Below are 19,472 nucleotides of genomic sequence, written 5' to 3' on the forward strand. Positions count from 1 at the left end.
TTGAGAACATTTGGTTTAAACCACTGTTTAAAGAAATACAATTAGCCAGGCGGTCGTGGCACACGCCTGGAGGATGTTGTGGGAGGCAGAGGCAGGCGGATTTCTGAGTTCGAGGCCAGCCTGGTCTACAGAGTGAGTTCCAGGACAGCCAGGGTGCCAGGGCTATACAGAGAAACCCTGTCTCGAACAAAACAAATCCAAAAAACCAAAAAAAAAAAAAAAAAAAAAAAAAAAAAAAGGAAAGGAAAAAAGAAGAAATACAATTTACTTAAATAATCTAGCTCTGTCTCTATTAATACTACCTTATTTATGGGAGAAAGGCCGATGCTGTAGCAAGTATGTAGAGGTCAGAGGGGAACTTTGTGCAGTCGGTTTCCTCCTCCCACCGTTTGTGGATTCAAGGATCAAACTCAGGTGGAAGTCAGTCTTGAGCAGTAGGCACCTGGCCTTCTGAGCCATCTCAAACCTCCCGACTTCTTGCAGAAAAGTTCCACTCCTCCCCCATCCCCCGCCCCAATTAAAAAAAATCGTTTACTTAACATACTGAAAGCCTTTTAGATTCTATGCCGTCTCTTGTTACTAGACAGGAAGACAAAACCCTGCTAGCCTTTGCTTCTGACACCTTTGCCTTTGTCCACAGGCTTTACCCAAGCAGGAAGCAGTTAGTTACTTTCAGTTCTGTTTCCCTTGGCAGGTCAGCACCAGAGAGTGGGTAATTTGGGGTGACGTTTCTGGAATTAGGGTGAGGCCTCACTGAGTCCTGAAAGCCTGGCTAGACAGAGGAGAGGGTTCCTGTCAGTTCTGAGCGGATGCCAAGCCATATACAGGGAGGTGGGTGGGTCAATAAGGCAGAGATCATGGCCGCTGCCTGCAGACCGTTTAGAAAGGCAGGCTTGCTGTCTGGAGAGAGAGAGAGAGAGAGAGAGAGAGAGAGAGAGAGAGAGAGGACCCATCTCCATTTAGAGAGCTCCCTGCCTTAGCCCTAAGCCTCCTCGGTGCTCCTGCTGGGGTGAGTGCTCTGCTGCCTTGGCACCCGAGCCCAGCTCAGCTACTGGACAATGAGGAAGCAGTTACCCAGGAAACACGTAGATGGGATGGCTATAAGGCCAACGCTGGCCCTGAACAAGGGCTGCTTGGCTGTGTTCCTCTTTAAGCTGGCCTGGAAGTCAGAAATCTCTTCACAGTGGGGAGTCCGCTGTCCCGCAGCATCCTGGGTGCCCACGGATGCCCTGTGGTTTTCTCGCCATTCGTTTCTGACTGTCTCAAGAGATGAGTACACGTGACTCCACTTAGGATGCACACCATGGCTGCTCTGCTCTGCTCCCAAAATCGAGCATTTGAGGCAAAAAGAGGATAAGGAGGAGGCAGGTGGGGACTGGGAGACCCCGCCCATCTGACATCATGCAGAACTGTTGGGAGGTCCCTTGACAATGGTTCTTTCTTTCCTCATGTGTTTTCTCCTAAGTTTCCTTTCTCCACGCCCCTCTCCCAAGACTCTCGCTTTGTACCCAGGCTCCCCTTGAGCTGGGTTCAAGTGGTCCTCTTGCCTCAGCCTCCTGAATACTAGGAAACACAAGTCGTGCCTTGCTTACCTTGTTCCCATGGGAACCATGTGTATGTGTATATCTGCACACATCTTACCAGGAATCATGCCTAAACACTATAAATATTTCACACCTACCCTAAATAGTCAGAGAAGTGAACTGAACTCATCGTGTAATTCACACTTCTGCATTTCACTGGAAATTGGTTCTTCAGCTCTGACTTCTCCAAGGCAGTCACCCACTTCTCTGGGAGAATTCCCAGCTCAGCTGTTTCCCTGGACACGCTGACCTAATCCACAGGGCTGGATGAAGGAACCGCCAGAATTCCATTCACAAAGAGAGATGCACATTCCCAATAAACTAAGTATCTCCTGATGGGGGCAAGTACAAATGGGAGAGGAGAGCCGATGCCGCTGAGACATTTGATACTGTAAGGCATAAGGAAAGAAACACGCCTGCAGCCAGGTGATGTCCAGAGTCCCCTGGACTGCAGGAGACTCCAGGCACCTGTCCTCATAGCTTCATGAGTCCTGCATACACCTGTTAGAACTCACCAATCCAGATGAGTTATTTTGACAATCTTGTAATCTAATCCTTTGTAGGTTGATTTTTGGTTGTGACTGTGCCTAAAAGCTGAAGCAGGTATAACATGGGTGGGTGGTTGTAGTTGTAGTTGTGTAGTGGGTGGTTGTATAAAATGGGTTCCTGGTTGTCAACTTGACTATATCTGGAATGAACTACAATCTAGAATTGGAAGGCTCACCTGTGATCCTAATCTGGAGGCTCAGAGATACAAGTTTCTGACCTGGATCTTTGCATGGAGATCTTGAAGCATAGTGGCTGTGAATTCTGGAAGATTAAGACAAGGAGATCTCCGGTTCAAGATCATCTGAGATTAAAGGCATGAAGGTACATGCCTTTAATCTGGGCCACACCCTCTGCTAGAGACCTACAGCCTTTAATCTGGGCCATACCCTCTGCTGGAGATCTATATAAGGATATTGGAAGAAGGAAGACTCACTCACTCTTCCTTGCCTGCTTGCCTCGCGGGACTGAGTAACTGCTAGATGCTTGGACTTCCATCCACAGCTGCTGCTGACCATTGTTGGAGAGTTGGACTATAGACTGTAAGTCATGGACAAATTCCCTAACTATATACAGAGAAACCCTGTCTTGAAAAAACCAAAATCCAAAAAATCAAAAACCGAAAAACCAAATCCACTTGAGATTATCTCATAGCCAGGCATGGCATTCCTTGTCTGCAATCCCTGCATTCAGAACTCTGGGGGGGCAAGAGGGTGCAGGGGTCAAGGCTAGCCTTAGTAACAGGACAAGGCTGAGGGCAGCCTAGGCTGTGAGGGGGCCCTGTCTTTTTTTTTTTTTTTTCTTAAAAAAAAATCAAAACAAAAGAAAAAAATTATCTCATAAACATATTTGATTTGAGATTGAAACAAAAATGTCAGAAAGTGTTCTTACATATTTAAATTTAGAGCTCTGGATGTGTGTGTTGAGTACATGTGTCCTAGTTAACTGTTACTATCTAACTGGATATTTCAGATATTTCAGATGACTAACACTTGAATGGCTCAAGGTTTTTTTTGTTTTTGTTTTTTTTTGTTTTTTTTTGTTTTTTTTTTTGGTTTTTTGAAACAGGGTTTCTCTGTGTAGCACTGGCTGGCCTGGAACTCACTCTGAAGATCAGGCTGGCCTCGAACTCAGAAATCCGCCTGCCTCTGCCTCCCAAGTGCTGGGATTACAGGCGTGCGCCACCACTGCCCGGCAGGTTTTTTTTTTTTAACCTAAGATTTATTTTTATTTTATATGTAACAGTGTTTTGCTGGGTTGTATGTAGATACACTATATGCATGCAGTGCTAACGAGGCCAGAAATAGCATATTTCCTGGAATTTACTGGAGATTGTTGTGATCTAATGTGTGTGCTGGTAACAGGACTCAAGTCCTCAGGAAGAGCGTGTGCGTGCGTCTGTGTGCGCGTGCGTCTGTGTGCGCGTGCGTCTGTGTGCGCGTGCGTCTGTGTGCGCGTGCGTCTGTGTGCGCGTGCGTCTGTGTGCGCGTGCGTCTGTGTGCGCGTGCGTCTGTGTGCGCGTGCGTCTGTGTGCGCGTGCGTCTGTGTGCGCGTGCGTCTGTGTGCGCGTGTGAGCGAGGGTTTCAGATGCTCTATAACCGGAATCCCAGGTGGTTGGTTATAGGCTGCCTCACGTGAGGGCAGGATAGCCAGTCTGGGTCTTCTGCAAGGGCACTGTTTGCTCTTACCTGCTAACTTGTCTCTGCAGCACCAGAACGAGTGTTTTTTAACCCTTGAGTCATTTCTCCAGACCCATAATGCCTCAGATTAGTAAAATTACAAATTATCATAGGTGCTTAAAATACTATCCTGATGAACTTGATGGTATACATCCTAAGGGGATAAATACCCAGAAGTGAAATAGCTGTTTTGAAATATAAAACATCTGGGGCTGGGCACGTAACTGAAATGCCCAAAGACACTTGTTCTGTAGGGTGGATGCTTTTAGTTCACAGGATTCATTAAAGGTTGGAGGCTCTCCCATAGGTTTCACTAATACTATGCCCTTTCCCCTGTAAACTGGACATTCCTTGTGTGGATGATTATGTTTTCATCATATTTTTATCTTATTAGATTTGCTTGTGGGTTTCTCCTTAAGCTTTATTAGTTCCATCATTTCCATCTCACCATCTCCAGGCATAGCCGGCCCTAAGCCAAGGGAAACATGGCATAGTAATTTCGGATCTCGAGGGCAATCAGCAGATACAATTTGCTCTAGCTTTTGACTCACACTTTTGACATAGGCTCACATCTGAGACCTTGCGATGGGGAGTTAATCTGAATGTCAGTAGAGCTGAGGCGGCATGAGAGACATGGCAGGGAGGAAGGTAGGACTGACAAGCTGAGGGTAGTGTGAGGTAGGCTTGTAGGCCTTAGGAAGGATTCACAGTTCAGGCTTGCCTTTAGGAGGTTTGGGGAATGCCGTCTGATTTGAAGCTGTAGGAGATCGGGGCTTTTATCGAGGCAGTGGTGCTGCCTGTCTCCAGCACTCAGGAGGCAGAGGCAGGTGGATCTCTAAGTTTGAGGCCAGCTTGGTGTAGAGAAAGAAACCTTGTCTCAAACAAACAACCCAGAAGGTCTGGCTTTTGTGAGAAGGATGAGCTATAGTGGAATTAGGCAAAGTGGCGAAGGTGTGCTATAGGCTTTGACTACTCCAGCAAGAGAAGCAGTGGCCTGGTTAATCCTGAATGACTGAGGGTAGAGGGAGCCAATTGTCAATATGCTGTGTGATCTGATAAAAGGGTGAGGTCAAGGGTCACACTCTCCGGCTCTGAATATCACTCACACTGGGCTCCCTGCTTGGCCTTTGGGGACAGTGGTTGCTTCACAGTGGTTATTTTGAAAGGCAGAGAGATGAACTAGATTGTTACTTCATCATGGAAAGATGAAACGGGCCTGACCCTGTGCAAAGCTGACAACATTCAGAGAACAGGCTAGAGACATTTGGGAAATTAAACAAAACAAAACAAAACAAAACAAAACAAAAAAAACCCGCTAGCTGCTTGAGGGGGAATTAGTTAATTTACGAAAGTTGGAGATAGCTGAGTCTTTTTTTTTAAACAAGTAACCCTTAATTGGTATGTCTCAATCGCAGGGATTGCCTGAGGCCTGCTTTTGTTAGTCCTGGGGCTAAGCTTAGAATTTTTCTTAATCTTTGAAGGATTATAAAAGGAGGAGACTGAGGAAGATACCAGCTGTTCCTTTAGTGGCATTTGCCAGCCTCTGTCGTAAGGGCGGGAGAATGGTTTCCCAGAGCAGCACTAACGTTCCTCGGTACTTGTGGGATGTGTACATTCTCAGATCTCAGCACACGTCTGCAGAGTCACAAACGCTGAGCTGCGTGGAGTTTTAACACAGCCAGATCCGATTTCATGCACAGCAAGGCCAGAGACACACTCTCAAGAAACTTCCATCCTTATCCCAGGTTACAGGATAAAAATACTTCCAAAAACACTGCGTGGAGCCCAGCATGGTGTCACCCATGACCAGCCTGGTCTACAGAGCGAGTTCCAGGACAGCCAGGGCTACACAGAGAGACTTTATCTTGAAATATCCAAAACATACTCAAAAACACTGGATGTGACTGGAAGCAATTGAAATTTTAGCAGTCAATAATAGCAGCATTCTATCGTTTACAATTAAGGGTGTGGGGTATGGATGCAGACTGCTTACATTGAAGTGAGTAACCCTTGTTTGTTTATGTATTATTGAGAAAGTCTCCTTATGTAGCCCTGGCTGACCTAGAATCTGCTTCATAGACCAGGTTGGCCTAGACCTTGGGCTGACCTTCCGGCCTCTGCTTCCCAGGTGCTGGAATTATAGGTATGTATGTAGCTCCATGCTTGACTGAGATGAGTACTAGGTGTGTGTCCTTGGGTAAACAGTCCTAGTAAGCCTTACTTTCCTCATCTGTAAAGTGTGCATTCAAATAAGTAATTACTTAAGTGGGTTTTTGTGAGACATGTGATTTTTATAAAATACCAGTGGAATCTGGTCTATAAATAGTGTAGTTAAAAGGTAATCTGCATAAATAATGCATTAGGGAAAACCATCTCAGATTCATTTCACAAGTGATGTCTGCCTATATATTTTGCATATAAAAATGATTAAGCAATCCAAAGTAAAGCCAGGGAAGATTTTTGGAGGCTCAGATATCAGCATTGCCTTTTGTGACCTTGTTTTACTTTTAGGAAATACATTGAAGTCCCCACTAGAGGACTGTGAGGGAAAACTAGTGATGTATTTAAGCCTGCATCATGCTTGGATAAAATGTGTTCTATTCCCGTCAAATTACCCTCTGTTCCTTAGCTTCATTCCCAGTTTCTTCTGCTCTCTTGATACTGAAAACATTGCAGCCGGGCGGTGGTGGCGCACGCCTGTAATCCCAGCACTCTGGGAGGCAGAGGCAGGTGGATTTCTGAGTTCGAGGCCAGCCTAGTCTACCTAGTGAGTTCCAGGATAGCCAGGGCTATACAGAGAAACCCTGTCTCGGAAAAAACAAACAAACAAACAAAAAAAAAACAAAAAACATTGCTATTAGTGGCAAACTAACATTTTTGTCTACAACGGCGTTTTTTTCCATGAGTCAAAGTTCATGAAGCAGTGTACTGTCCATAACTAAATCCCAGTGGTGTAGATTTATAAGTGGCATTTTTTGAAATCTTAAGCCTTTCTTTGTAAATGTTCCAGTAAGTTCCATTTAAGGATGAAACCACCAAAGCCCCAAGTCCATACAGCCTATGTAGTATTTTCCCCATACTCCATGGCTCAGCACCCTTTATAACTAGCTGGATGACATCGATTAGAAAGACTTTAAACCTCCATTTCCTAAAACAGGTTAATAAGCAGTACAGGTGACCTCACTGTGCAGAGTTCAAAACTGTGTTTTAATGCTCCTATAACGCAGCAACCAGGGACATTACTAAATTTGCTCCCTCTTATCACGAATAAAGGCTCCAGGAATGACCGTTTGTAAAAGACACTGTTTAGCGGCGAGCCATCTTTTTTTGTTCGCGCCACCTGAAAGGACAGGGAGGCTTCGGCATCACTGCAAGAGAAAGGCAGCTTCCTTGTGACGTCAAATCAGCGGGCTCTGGCCCCGGCTTTAGGCCGGTTCCGGTTCCCTGGCTTTCCGGACGCCCGAGTGAGCGAGCGCGGCGCCGTACTGCGCGTGCTCCGCAGAGGGACGCGAGAAGGTTGGGTCCTGCTCTCCAAACTGATGCCTGATTGGCTGGCGCTGTGCTGGGGGGTTCCCTAGTCCTTTCTGCAGGGGTAAAACAATAAGAGGGGGCGGCGGCAAAGGGGGCGGGACGTCCGTGTTCTTGGAGCTCGTTGCAGCTCTAGGCTCTTGGGAAGAGGTGGCTGGCTGTGAGGGGCCCGAGCTTGCGGCTCTTCGGATTCCGAAGCCCCTGGTTTATTCGAGGGAGGAGAATCTGCTGCGGCCGATCCCGCGACACTCCTGACCTCCGCGCGACGTGCCCGCCGCCGCTGTTGGTTGGAGGTGTGTACGGGGGCCGAGAGGGGCGGTCGGTGTGGTGGTCGGCAGGGGACATTTCCCTCCGCTCCGCGGCTCACGGCAACCGTCCGGTGTGTGCGCTTGGTGTCGGGGTTGGTGCGGCAGAAACATTGTTCTCGCCGGCTGCCTACGCCAGCAAGAGTGCGTGCGTGCGGAGCCGAGCCTTTTCCTGCAAGGTGAGCGGGAGGCTGCGTGGGGAGGAAGATGACCCGCGCGCGTGGTGCAGAGGAGGGCACAGGTGGGGCTACGGATTGCTACGATGAGGCGGCCCGGGGGAACCCTGTCCGCCAGAGCTCCCAGAGTGCGCCGACAGGCGCTAAGCCGCGGAACGGGGCAGTGGGCTTCTGCAGAGGCGGTTTCAGGGTGGGAAGCCCACCCGCCTGACTTCTCCGCTCGCCCGCGGCCCTAGTTCCCGGTCGTCGCCCCGCCCGTGGGGGAGGGGAAGGAGGCCGTGTCTGCGAAGGCAGAAGCAACGCAGATGCGAAAGTAGCGGCCTCCGGGCACCATTTCTGTGCCCGGAAACTGAATCCGGGGTTGAAGGTGGCCGCCGCTCCACTTGCCGGGTGCTCGGCGTTTCCCCCGCCCTCCCCGGATGATCCCGAACGTGTTCGGATACTGGGACTGTAACGTGCGTCTCCTACGTCCTTTTTCTGCAGACGATCTCCTGTTTACCCAGGAATAAAAAGGACGTTTCAGTGCTTTGGGAATGGGCTTTTCTACCCCTACTATTCTTTGGGGTAGGATAAGAGGAGAAGAACGTAAGTTTCCCTAGATGGTGTGGATTTTGTTAGTGGAATCTGATTGAGGTTTTCCTGCGTCTGTAAAGGCAGATTTCTTCAGGTACCCCTGTGGTGCTTTGGGGCAGTAGGGTCGTTTTCACAATTTTTACTCTAAGATATAACTAGTTTTAAACCAAAGCACAAAAAATATTGAGGAGGTGCTTCTTAAAAACAAAACACGTGCACCAAAGCTGAATCAAGGAAAATTGCCCCTTCTCTCCGGGTGTGATTGTTGTGCTATTGATTAGCCTAAGGTTTCTGGATTTTAGATTCTAGACACCATACCTGTTTGTTCCAAGTACCCAGGCAGGGGAACCATTAGCTGCAGTTTAAAAGGATGCACCAATTCTAGATGAGGATTGTAATTTCTTGTTCCAATTCCATATTTGGCAGTTGTTGCCCTAGGCATGTGAAGCAAACTTTCTGAATAAACACTTGGCTTTGCGAAATCCCTTTATGGTCTTTAGGTTTGAATTCAGTGTCCCACCTCTCTGGAGTTAGAGGCAGGTGGCTTTTTGAGTTCGAAGCCAGCCTGGTTTACATACATCCACAGGACAGCCAGAACTACCTAGTGAGGTACTGACTCAAAAAAAAAAAAAAAAAAGCTCTGTTAGTTTGGACCTTAGGGCTGGGTTATATATTGTCCCTTCGTTGCTGTTTTAGGTCATATGTTTCGTCTAATCTCAGTATATGCGAATTATTTTGTTCTGAAAAATCATTGTGAGAACAGCTTCAAAATGTGTTACCTAGTGGCTTAGTTCTGTGATGGTTTAGGTTATTGAGTATTCAGAATTGAAATATTGGTGGCCATGGATACATGATTTAATCTCAGCATTTGGGAGGCAAGAGGCAGGCAGGTCTGTACAGTACAGAGTGAGTTCCAGGACAGCCGCGGCCACACAGAAAACTGAGACTCAAACAAAACACAGAAAACATTGGTGATGGTGAAAACATTGGAACATTAGTGATAGTGAAAGCAAACTTCAGGTGGAGTAACTAGAATGCTTGTGGGATGGGTGGCTGTCAGGAGCAGGTAAAGAAGTCATTTGATAAGTTAGTAGACTAACTTTGGCTAAGAATAAGTTCAAGGCACCAGGTTGCCTTGCTAGTAGTACCCAGATCCAGCCACCATTAGCTGATAGATGATGAAGGCAGTTTCTTGTTCAGCCTTTGGCATGTGAACCTAGGGCAAATTTACCATCTAGACTAAATGTTAAATTAATGACCTGAGTAGTTGGATTATTAGGAAAGTTTTGGTTTAGAAGACATTGTTAGCATTGTTCGTAGCCGGGGAATATGTGCAGCTTTGTTCGTAGCCGGGGAATATGTGCAGCTTTATTTGTATTAGAGATTAAAATACCAAAGTTTCAGTATCAGCAACTGGAAATTTACAGATACTCAGTGTCCTTAGATTCTTGACAGCAGTTCTTTCTTTGTTGGAGAATCATTACACATTATGAGTATTAGAAGTTATTTTCTTTTTTTTTTTTTTTAAATATTTATTTATTATATGTAAGTACACTGTAGGTGTCAGATCTCTTTATGGATGGTTGTGAGCCACCATGTGGATGCTGGGATTTGAACTCATGACCTTTGGAAGAGCAGTCAGTGCTCTTACGCGCTGAGCCATCTCTCCAGCCCCAGAAGTTATTTTCTAAATTGCCTTAATTTTTCCTGCATTTCATGTTGAGTGGACATGAGGTGATGAGTGACATCTTTTTGGTTTTTTTTCTTCTGAGACAGGGTTTCTCTGTATAGCCCTGGCTGTCCTGCAACTCACTCTGTAGACCAAGCTAGCCTTGAACTCAAAAGAAGGTGTGCGCTACCACAGCCGCCCGCCAAATGACCTCTTTCAATGTTTACACTGAAGTACAAGTTGGATTGCTTGTGAACAGAAAGAGGGTAGAACTGAGTTGAAAGTTTTGACCTGGTTCCTACACTGGGCTGGTTAGCTGATAAAGCAAATCAGTGTGGTTTTCCCAAACTCTTAGCAAAAAATAGTTTTTTTGTGCTTTGGATTGTTTTAATCATCTCTGGATATTTTTTATCTATCCAGAAATCATTACTATACTAAGGTTGGGGATATTTCTTACTATATTATGTTGTTGTCCTGTTCCTCCCAACCCCAGCAGTCTTGACTTTTTATTTTTTTAATTGCTTTTATTTGTCTTTTTGGGAACAGGATCTTTGTATAGCTCGAGCTAGCCTGGCATTTGCTGAGTGTTCTAGCCTGGCATCCTACCAGGCTAGCCTTGAACTTTCAGTCTCCTGTCCACAAAAATAATCCTATTTTGCTGCTGCATCACCCTCACCTCTCCCCCCCCCCCCCCCACCTTGAGATAGAGTCTCTATAGCCCCAGCTGTCCTGGAACTCACTCTGTGTATGCATCAGACTAGCCTTGAACTCAGGAGAGAGAGCGCCACCTGCCTCTGCCTTGCAAGTGCTGGGATTAAAGGTGTATGTCACCACACCTGGCCCAAAGCAGGTAAGTGTAATAATGAAAACATCATGCTGATGATGTAAAACTCTTATTTATTCTCGAATCTAACGCTGAGGAACCTTGGTCTCTTGTGAATTTTAAGTATCAGTTTCATTTTTCTGCAAATGAAGTTAACACCCTTCTTATTCAAGGAGGTAAAAGAAACACAAGATACTCACTAAACTTTAAAATGTAATGTTAGGATGGGCATGACTGCATATGCCTGTAAGCTCAGAGGCAGGCAGGCAGGTAGATCTCTGATTGGAGTGCAGCCTGGTCCCTAGAGGGAATTCCAGAACAGCCGAGCTACACGACCTTGTTTCAGATGGATGGGGGGGGGGGGGGCAGCACATAATGTCTTATTGGTGCTCGTGTTTAACTTTTGTACTCGCCCTTTATCGTTAGGGTTGCCTTATCTGGAACCTCCTTAGGTCTATCAGTGCTGTTCTGGGATCCAAGGTTGCTCCAACGTATTTGTTCCTTGTCCTAAAATGAGTGGCTTGATAGTATTGTGGTCACTAGAGTCACTTTAAACAAAGACCTTGGAGAGCTTTGGATATAGTTACAGTGTTACAGTTATAGTTACAGTTGGACTAAATGGGATCTAGTCTTTGGGTCAGTGAGAAAGGGCCTTGGCCTAAGTGTGAGGCCTGCAGGGGGAGTGGGGGTAGGCATCCTGCCCCAGAGATGCGCTGGGGCTGAGCTTGGGCAGCCTTTGATAGCACATTCTGATAGAGGCTAAAGTGCGCTGTTGGAGACCTTCTTACCGTGGGTAAATGCTGCTATGGGTAAATAATGCTATATATACCCTTCCAAGGTTGGGAGTGGATTTTTCTGCACTTCCCCTCCTTATCTAGGTATTGTTTTGTTTTCTTGACCTTTTTCAGTAAGAAAGTATAATTTTTTTTCTCCACAAGTACTTATTTTGCCTGTTCTCTCCAAGCATTGAAATAATCATGAAAGAATGACATGAGATTTCATGCAACTGACTGTAGTGAGTGGCGCGCTGTGTTTGAATGCTCACAGAGGTCTAAGGGTGCTGGGGTGGAGTCTGTTGGTGGAGCTCCTGCCTGAAGCTCGCCAGCCCAGGGTTTGCTCCCGGGTTCCATGAGCTGCACCTGGTGATGTCACACTGTCATTGGCTTCTGAGGCAGGGAGGGCAGCAAGAGCAGAAACCTAAGGTAGTTCTGCACTACATGGCACCTGTGTCAGAGAGAATGGGAATCAAAGGTCCCTGTGTCTGAAAATGCTTGGGATCACAAGTGTGGAAGGAAGTTGCAGAATTTTTAGATTTTTGAGCTACACATAGGATTGAGCATCTCCAGTCTGAAAGGCTGGAATGTTCTGAAATTTGAAACCTTGAAACAGTTGCATTGGCAGTTATGACCAGTTATTTGCAGTTGGATTTGATTTTTCTGAAGGGCCATTTTATCACTAGCAATAGAGCAGTGTTCTTAATTAGTAAGAACATGGGGGAGAGACCATTTAAGATATCTACGTAATTAATGAGAATTATTTTGCTTTGGATAACCCTATCTTATCTATTGTAATATGCTCTAATAAGTTTACTATTTGGCTTTTTAGAATTAATTTCATTCTTTACTCATCTTATACATTGCCTTTCTGTTAAGGAAGCCATCATTTTAAGTTTTGTTCTGGTCTCTTCAGTGCCTTGTTTAATGGCGCTGTATGTAGCCTTTGGCAGTTTAGGGACTGAGGTCTGAATCCCCAAGTTCGAGGTTTACACTGGATGACAGTGAGGGTTGGGGCCCCTCTTTAGGGCCTGTGTCACGTGCTTTCCTCTCTGTCGCTGATACTGGGACTGGCCCCAAAGCCTTTCCTATTTATGTATAAGGTTTTAACCTGCATGTGTGTCTATATACCACATATATTCCTGGTGCCTGCAGAGGCCAGAAGATGGCTTCAGCTTGGAAGGGACTGGAGTTACACGTGGATATGACCTGACATGTAGGTGCTGGGAATAGAAACCAGGTCTTTTGGGAGAGCGGCCAGTGATGTTCTTAACCACCAAGCCACTTACATTTTCTGGATTTCCCTGCTTTTGTTCCCGTCTAACTGCCCTGGTTTACCTTTACTTGGCAATATTTTTAGTTTAGCCAGACTTTAGCAATTAGATATTACTGTGTGAGAATTGTATTATTCTTAATGTGATGTGGTTCAGTTTTTACCTCAGTGTTGTTATGCCAGGCCTGGCCCCTTCACCTGATCCCAGTGTTTAGGAGCCTTGGGCAGACAGACTGCTAGGGATTCAAGGTCAGGCTTGACTAGAGTGGGCCCCTGTTCCAAACCAGGAATGTTGCGTGCATTCTCATATCCTCAGTGATCTGGTTGGAGTCCAGGACTTCAGACAAACTAGCTGAACTAACTCCCTGGTCACCTTCATACTTTTGATCTTTATTCTAAAACCATATTTCTCTTTAGCCCTTTTTTCCTTTAAGACCCTCACTGTAGATGAGGCAGGCAGGGGCCTGGCGGTCTAGCTTTGTTTAAATGTCTGTGTGTGAGTGTTTTGCTTGCCTTTATACCACATGTGTTTATGCCCAGTGTTCAAGGGGGCCAGGTGAGTGCCGGGAATCAAAAACCCAGGTGTGCTGGAAAAGCATCCCCCCCCCCCTTAACTGTTGAGCCATCTCTCCTGCCCCTAGAAACTTATTTTCTAACTAGTAGCATGCCTGTTAGATGGTTGCCAGAAAGCTATGAAAATTGAAAAAATGTTTTAAAATTTTAAAGTTACTGTGCACTCGTGACATAGTAACCTTTTTCATGTGCATGGCAAAGCTATTGGCCAGAGATTATCCTCGACTTTTGAGAGTATAGCACAGAGAAAAGGTGAGTCCATGCGGCAGTGATGGCGATGAGGAAGCCGTCCAACTGCGTGCCTGTAACTTGAAGTTTCTGCCCCCTTCATGCACCAGTCATTTTCTAGTCTTCCATTAGAGTTTATAACATAATTTTGATAACAAAAGGTTCAGGGCTGATGGCTCAGTGGTTAAGAGCACTGGCTGCTCTTCCAGAGGTCCTGAGTTCAAATCCCAGCAACCACATGATGGCTCACAGCCATCTATGGGGGATCCGACGCCCTCTGCTGGCAGGCAAATGTATATGCAGCAGAGCATTCATACATTGGAGACAGGGTTTCTCTGTGTAGCCCTGGCTGTCCTGGAACTCACTCTGTAGACCAGGCTGGCCTCGAACTCAGAAATCCACCTGCCTTTGCCTCCCAGAGTGCTGGGTGAAGCTAAGATTCTTAGACAGCGTTGTTCACAATTGTAATTTTTGGTAAGGTGGATATTCTTGTCTACACTGGTAATTTCTCTATTTTTCATGTTTTTGAAGCATATTGTTACATCATTCAGTAGTAACAAGATAGCCTAACATTTGGTAACTTCCAGGCCAGTGAGAGGACACTATCTTTTAAAAACAGCAGACAGTGCCTGGAGAGTGGTTCTGAGTTTGTCTGGGAGCATGTATTCACTCTCACATGTGCATGTAAAAAAGTGCTGGTATGTTGTGTCTGGCAGTGTGGGGCCAGTCTTGATTTCAGCTGCTTAGCTTACTGTAGCACATGAGTCTTTCTGCTTAGGGTTGTCAGCCGCTGAAAGTTGTATTTGAGGAAGATAGTGGCACTTGTAATGTACTGTTTGCATCTGCTTCATGACTTGATTTTGAAAGCAAGTAGAATTCCATATAAAAACTGAAGTAGATATGGGTCATGAGAAAGTCTAGAAGGACAGTTCCAGAGGAAGGAGCAACTCCATGGAACAGCCGGTAGGTAACACTGTGGTCCCTAGAACAGCACTTGTCCACTGTGCTCCTCCACCTTAGTACACCTGACATTTACGAAAAATGCCACATGGTATTAAGATGGCTATGGATATCTTTGGCTGAAATTATTTAGTTGCTTAAAGAAAACCTGCATTGAAATTGTTAAAATAGGAATTCTGGTAGCATTTTGATTTGCCTGATACACACTTAAGAAGTGTGTTCGGCTTTTGTTTTGTGCCATCCCCCCACACTGCCCCCACAGTACTTTTAAGTAAAGGGGTTTGCTATTCACATAGGATTGGTTCACAGTGCCTGTGATCTATAGTCCAGGGCTTGAATGTGATGCCCTCTTCTGGTTGCTTTGGGCACACATGCACATGAATAAAAAGTAAAGTCGCGCCCGGGCGGTGGTGGCGCTCGCCTGTAATCCCTGTAATCCCAGCACTCTGGGAGGCAGAGGCAGGCGGATTTCTGAGTTCGAGGCCAGCCTGGTCTACAGAGTGAGTTCCAGGACAGCCAGGGCTACACAGAGAAACCCTGTCTCGGAAAAACAAAACAAAACAAAACAAAAAAGTAAAGTCGCACACATATCCTTTTAAGACAAATATGCTTGTGTGTATCTGTTGATCTATACACATTTTTTTTTGTACTTGGGATTGAACCCAGGACTATTCCTTGGATTTTACTATTGTACTGATTAGATAGTAATCAAACATCTTACTAAAAATAAGAGTTTGGGACTTTCTCTCTTTGAGTGCATAGAAAGATCAGAAGAAAAACTATGGAAGTCAGTTTTCTCCACTCTGTTGGTCCCGAGGAATTAAGGTCAGGTCAGGCAAATGCCCTTACCTCTTGAGCCATCCCGAACCAGGAGAGAGGGGGTGGGAGGGTGAGGAGGAGGAGGGGGAAGGAGGGAGAGAGAGACTGTGTGTGTGTGTGTGTGTGTGTGTGTGTGTGTATTTAGTGTATGTATTTAGTGTATGTAGGTACACTGCTTGTTTGCCTGATTCCGTTTCTTAGAACACAGTTGTAAACTACCATGTGGGTTCTGGGAACTAAACCTGGATCCTCTGTAAGAGCAAGAAGTGCTTTTTAGCTGCTGAATCATCTCTCGCCAAGATAATATTTTTAATCATGTGTATTTGTGTATCCATGTATGGATATGTGTTAAAGGGTTTTTTTGTGTAGCCCTGGCTGTCCTGCAACTCACTCTGTAGACCAGGCTGGCCTTGAACTCAGAAATCCGCCTGCCTCTGCCTCTGCCTCTCAAGAGCTGGAATCAAAGGTGTGTGCCACCACTGCCCAGCAAGTTATAGGTATTTATGAGCCATCTGTATGGCCTGCTGCTCCTTATTCCTTGTGTTGGCTAATTAGACTGCTCTGAAGGCTATATGTATGAAGTAATAAGCTGTAATTAACCAGGTTAGTTTTTCCATTTTGACTTAATGTGTATGGGTGTTTTGTCTGCATATGTGACTGTGCACTATGTGTGAGCCTTGTGCCCAAGGAGATGCCAGAAGAGGCAACGAGTTACACGGTAGTGTATCTTAATGTGGGGGCTGGGTTCGAGCCTGGATCCTGTTAGAACAGGCTCCTGGCTGCTGTACCATCCCTCTGCCAGAAATGTAGTTTTCTATTGTGGTGCATTTTTAATAAATGGTGTTTATCTGCTTTATTCTCAGTTATACATCTAAGATTTATTTTGTAGTATTTTGCAAGGGTGACTTAATACCTCTTTGTCTTGTGTTTTCTCCTCCAGCATTTGACATTGTGCAGCAAAGAAATGGTTATGGAGAAGCCCAGTCCGCTGCTTGTGGGGCGGGAGTTTGTGAGGCAATATTATACTTTGCTCAATAAAGCTCCAGAATATTTGCACAGGTAAAATTTAGACATTTCTTAGTATTCTCTGGATATGGCCACATTTTATTGTCTGTTGTGTCTCTGTGTTGATAATATCTTGGCAAATAGGAACAACATGTTATGTTAGTACTGAGTCAAGCTCCACATTAGTATAATGAGACATGAAATCCTGAGGGATACGCTTGTGTGTGTGTGTGTGACCAAATGAGGTATAGTACTAACGGTTCCAGTGAGTGATTAGAAATCAATGACTTAAACTCGGCTATTCAAGTTCTCATATCGTTGAGAAATCCTGCTACACAACTGGGAAGGATCTGTGTTCTCATCTGAAGAATAGTATTACTTGGGAGATGCTATTAGTATCTTGTCTTAGTCAGGGTTTCTATTCCTGCACAAACATGACCAAGAAGCAAGCTGGGGAGGAAAGGGTTATTCAGCTTACACTTCCACACTGCTGTTCATCACCAATGGAAGTCAGGACTGGAAAACTCAAGCAGGCCAGGAAGCAGGAGCTGATGTAGAGGACATGGAGGGATGTTTCTTACTGGCTTGCTTGAGTTTCATACATGAAAAACACTCATACAAATCTAAAACCTCACTAAGTTTTTAATACTTCTCTCCTCAGCCCTTATATTATACCTTAGTTAATTATATTCTTAGAGTAAGTTCCTTGAAGAATTGTCACATCTAAGGTCTGATTATTTCTTAGGTTTTAAGTGTGTGTGTGGTGTGTGTAGGCATGCACATGTGTACAGGTGTCTGAGGAGGCTGAAGGAATCAGATCTCTGCTGGAGCTGGGCATATCACGTGGCGTGAACAGGTTATGTGGATTGTTAACCTTCTATGCACAGTCAGATAAATGGCGCTATTTTATGAAGTTGTTAGGATTAAAAGAATCAGTATATGTCACTGAAAATACTGCTTGGCACAGAGGAAGTTCTGACATGTTTGTCTAGTGCCTGAGAACATAAATTATGTACTTAATAACTTAATAAGAGATTGATTGTAGGGGCTGGAGAGATGGCTCAGTGGTTAAGAGTACTGACTGCTCTTCCAGAGGTCCTGAGTTCAATCCCCAGCAACCACATGGTGGCTCACAACCATCTGTAATGAGATCTGATTCCCTCTTCTGGTATGTCTGATGACAGCTACAGTGTACTTACATATAATAAATAAATAAATCTTTAAAAAAAAAAAAGAGAGAGAGATTGATTGTAAACTTTTGCATGGTCTTTGAATTGCTTTTGATTATTTGAAGTTTGTAAACTGTAAGCCTGTTGGAGTTAGTAACCACTTGGAGGTCACAGAGTATTAAATGGGACATTTGATAGTCAATAAATCTGGACAACTTGAGTTTTTCTATCAGAAGAAAAATATGATCAATAAGTTACCAGAATACTAAGTATTAAGAGTGCACTTGGACTCACTCAGTTTTAGTAAGCTTGACACATATGTGAGCACCTGCCTTGTTCCATGGCTGTGCTGAGGATTCTGTGGGCAGTGACTCATTCAGTCAGCACAGCAACTCCGCGGGCAGCAGTCCAGTCACAGTCATGTTTGTGACTAAGGCCCCTTGTCTATTTGTTACCAGCACTCAGGTGGCTCCTAAGCTCTCCTAAGGCAGTGGCAATGTTTTTAACTGTCACGGGTTTTGCAGGTTTTATGGCAGGAATTCCTCCTATGTCCATGGTGGAGTGGATGCCAGTGGAAAGCCCCAGGAAGCAGTGTATGGCCAAAATGTAAGTCACAAATTACCTGTTTGCAAATGTCTTTGAATTAAGATGGCTTTAAAAATATAGCCTTTCTGTTAGGTGTTTTTAGTGTTGTGATCTTTTGCTGTTAAGAGTTTTAGTAGAACTCTTATATATCAGGATGTTTTCAAAAGGAGATTGTGGAATGGTTTATACATATAGTTGAGAACGAATTTTTTTTTTTCTTCTAGACAGGGTTTCTCTGTGTAGCTCTGGCTGTCCTGGAACTTACTCTGTAGACCAGGCTGGCCTTGAACTCAGAAATTCGCCTGCCTCTGCCTCCAAGTGCTGGGATTACAGGCATGCGCCACCACTGCTCGGGCGAGAACAAATATTTTGCATGTTACAGGGATGTAGGAAATGAAATAATAGACCTTGATAGGAAGAGCGGACGTTAAGAGGATCTGGGGCTGCAGTTGGTCTCCACGCTTGGTCCTTAGCAAACAGGAAGAATCTGGATGTAGAAAAATAGCATCAGCAAACAGCATAATAAAGTAAAATGAACCCCAAGGCAGTTGGTAACGTTTGAGAGTGGCAGTCTGTACTGTTGCAGGATATTTGATCACATTGTGAACCCCAAGATTGATTGTGTTAGTTACTGAAAAAAAAAATCTGTTTCTAATTATGGCGTGGCTCAGCCTTTAATCCCTCTGGCTGGGATATAGACATGCCCTTAGTACACACCTCTAATCCCAAACAACGAAGGTAAAGTCAGTTTGTAGAAGGAAGTACCCAAGTTTGAAGTGAGGTCTAATTGAGTGGCAGACAAAGTGACAAATTAGAGAAAGATTTGACAGAACAGGATACGCCCAAGTTTCAGAGAAGAGAGGAAAGGGAAGCTACTTAAGTAGGCTTCCGGGACAGCTTCACAGAGACAGGATGAAAAGAGCAAACTAGACACATGTGAAGACAGAATGAGCCAGAGAGAGAGAGAAGGAACCAGATTAGAGCAGATTGCCAGAGTTCCTATGAGGCCAAGCAGAGCAGTTCAGGAGAGGCCGAGGAGAAGGCAGTTTGAGTCAGCCAGCTAGGAGAGGAGTTTGAGCTGGAACAGCTGAGTTGAACCAGCCAGTCAGTCAGAGCTCAGAAAGAACTAAGAAGGGATGAGCTTATTCAGCAGGTCTCAGGGCCTGGAAGCATTCTAGGCCTGGATTAGAATGTATGAGGCAGCT

The 19,472-nt window shown here is 45.1% G+C and overlaps 1 protein-coding gene across 2 annotated transcripts in view; it reads left to right on the forward strand.

Annotated features, from left to right (window-relative positions):
* The window catches only part of G3bp2 (G3BP stress granule assembly factor 2), a 49,328-nt gene that overhangs the window by 14,007 nt on the left and 15,849 nt on the right, over positions 1-19,472 (forward strand). For both annotated transcript variants that reach the window (XM_052198074.1, XM_052198075.1), the window contains 2 exons: positions 16,449-16,567; positions 18,207-18,288. In XM_052198074.1, the coding sequence (XP_052054034.1) occupies positions 16,449-16,567; positions 18,207-18,288 (201 nt within the window). Of the gene's footprint in view, positions 1-16,448; positions 16,568-18,206; positions 18,289-19,472 lie in introns of those variants that run through there.

This window comes from Apodemus sylvaticus, chromosome 11, assembly GCF_947179515.1.
Source record: "Apodemus sylvaticus chromosome 11, mApoSyl1.1, whole genome shotgun sequence".
Taxonomy (NCBI): domain Eukaryota; kingdom Metazoa; phylum Chordata; class Mammalia; order Rodentia; family Muridae; genus Apodemus; species Apodemus sylvaticus.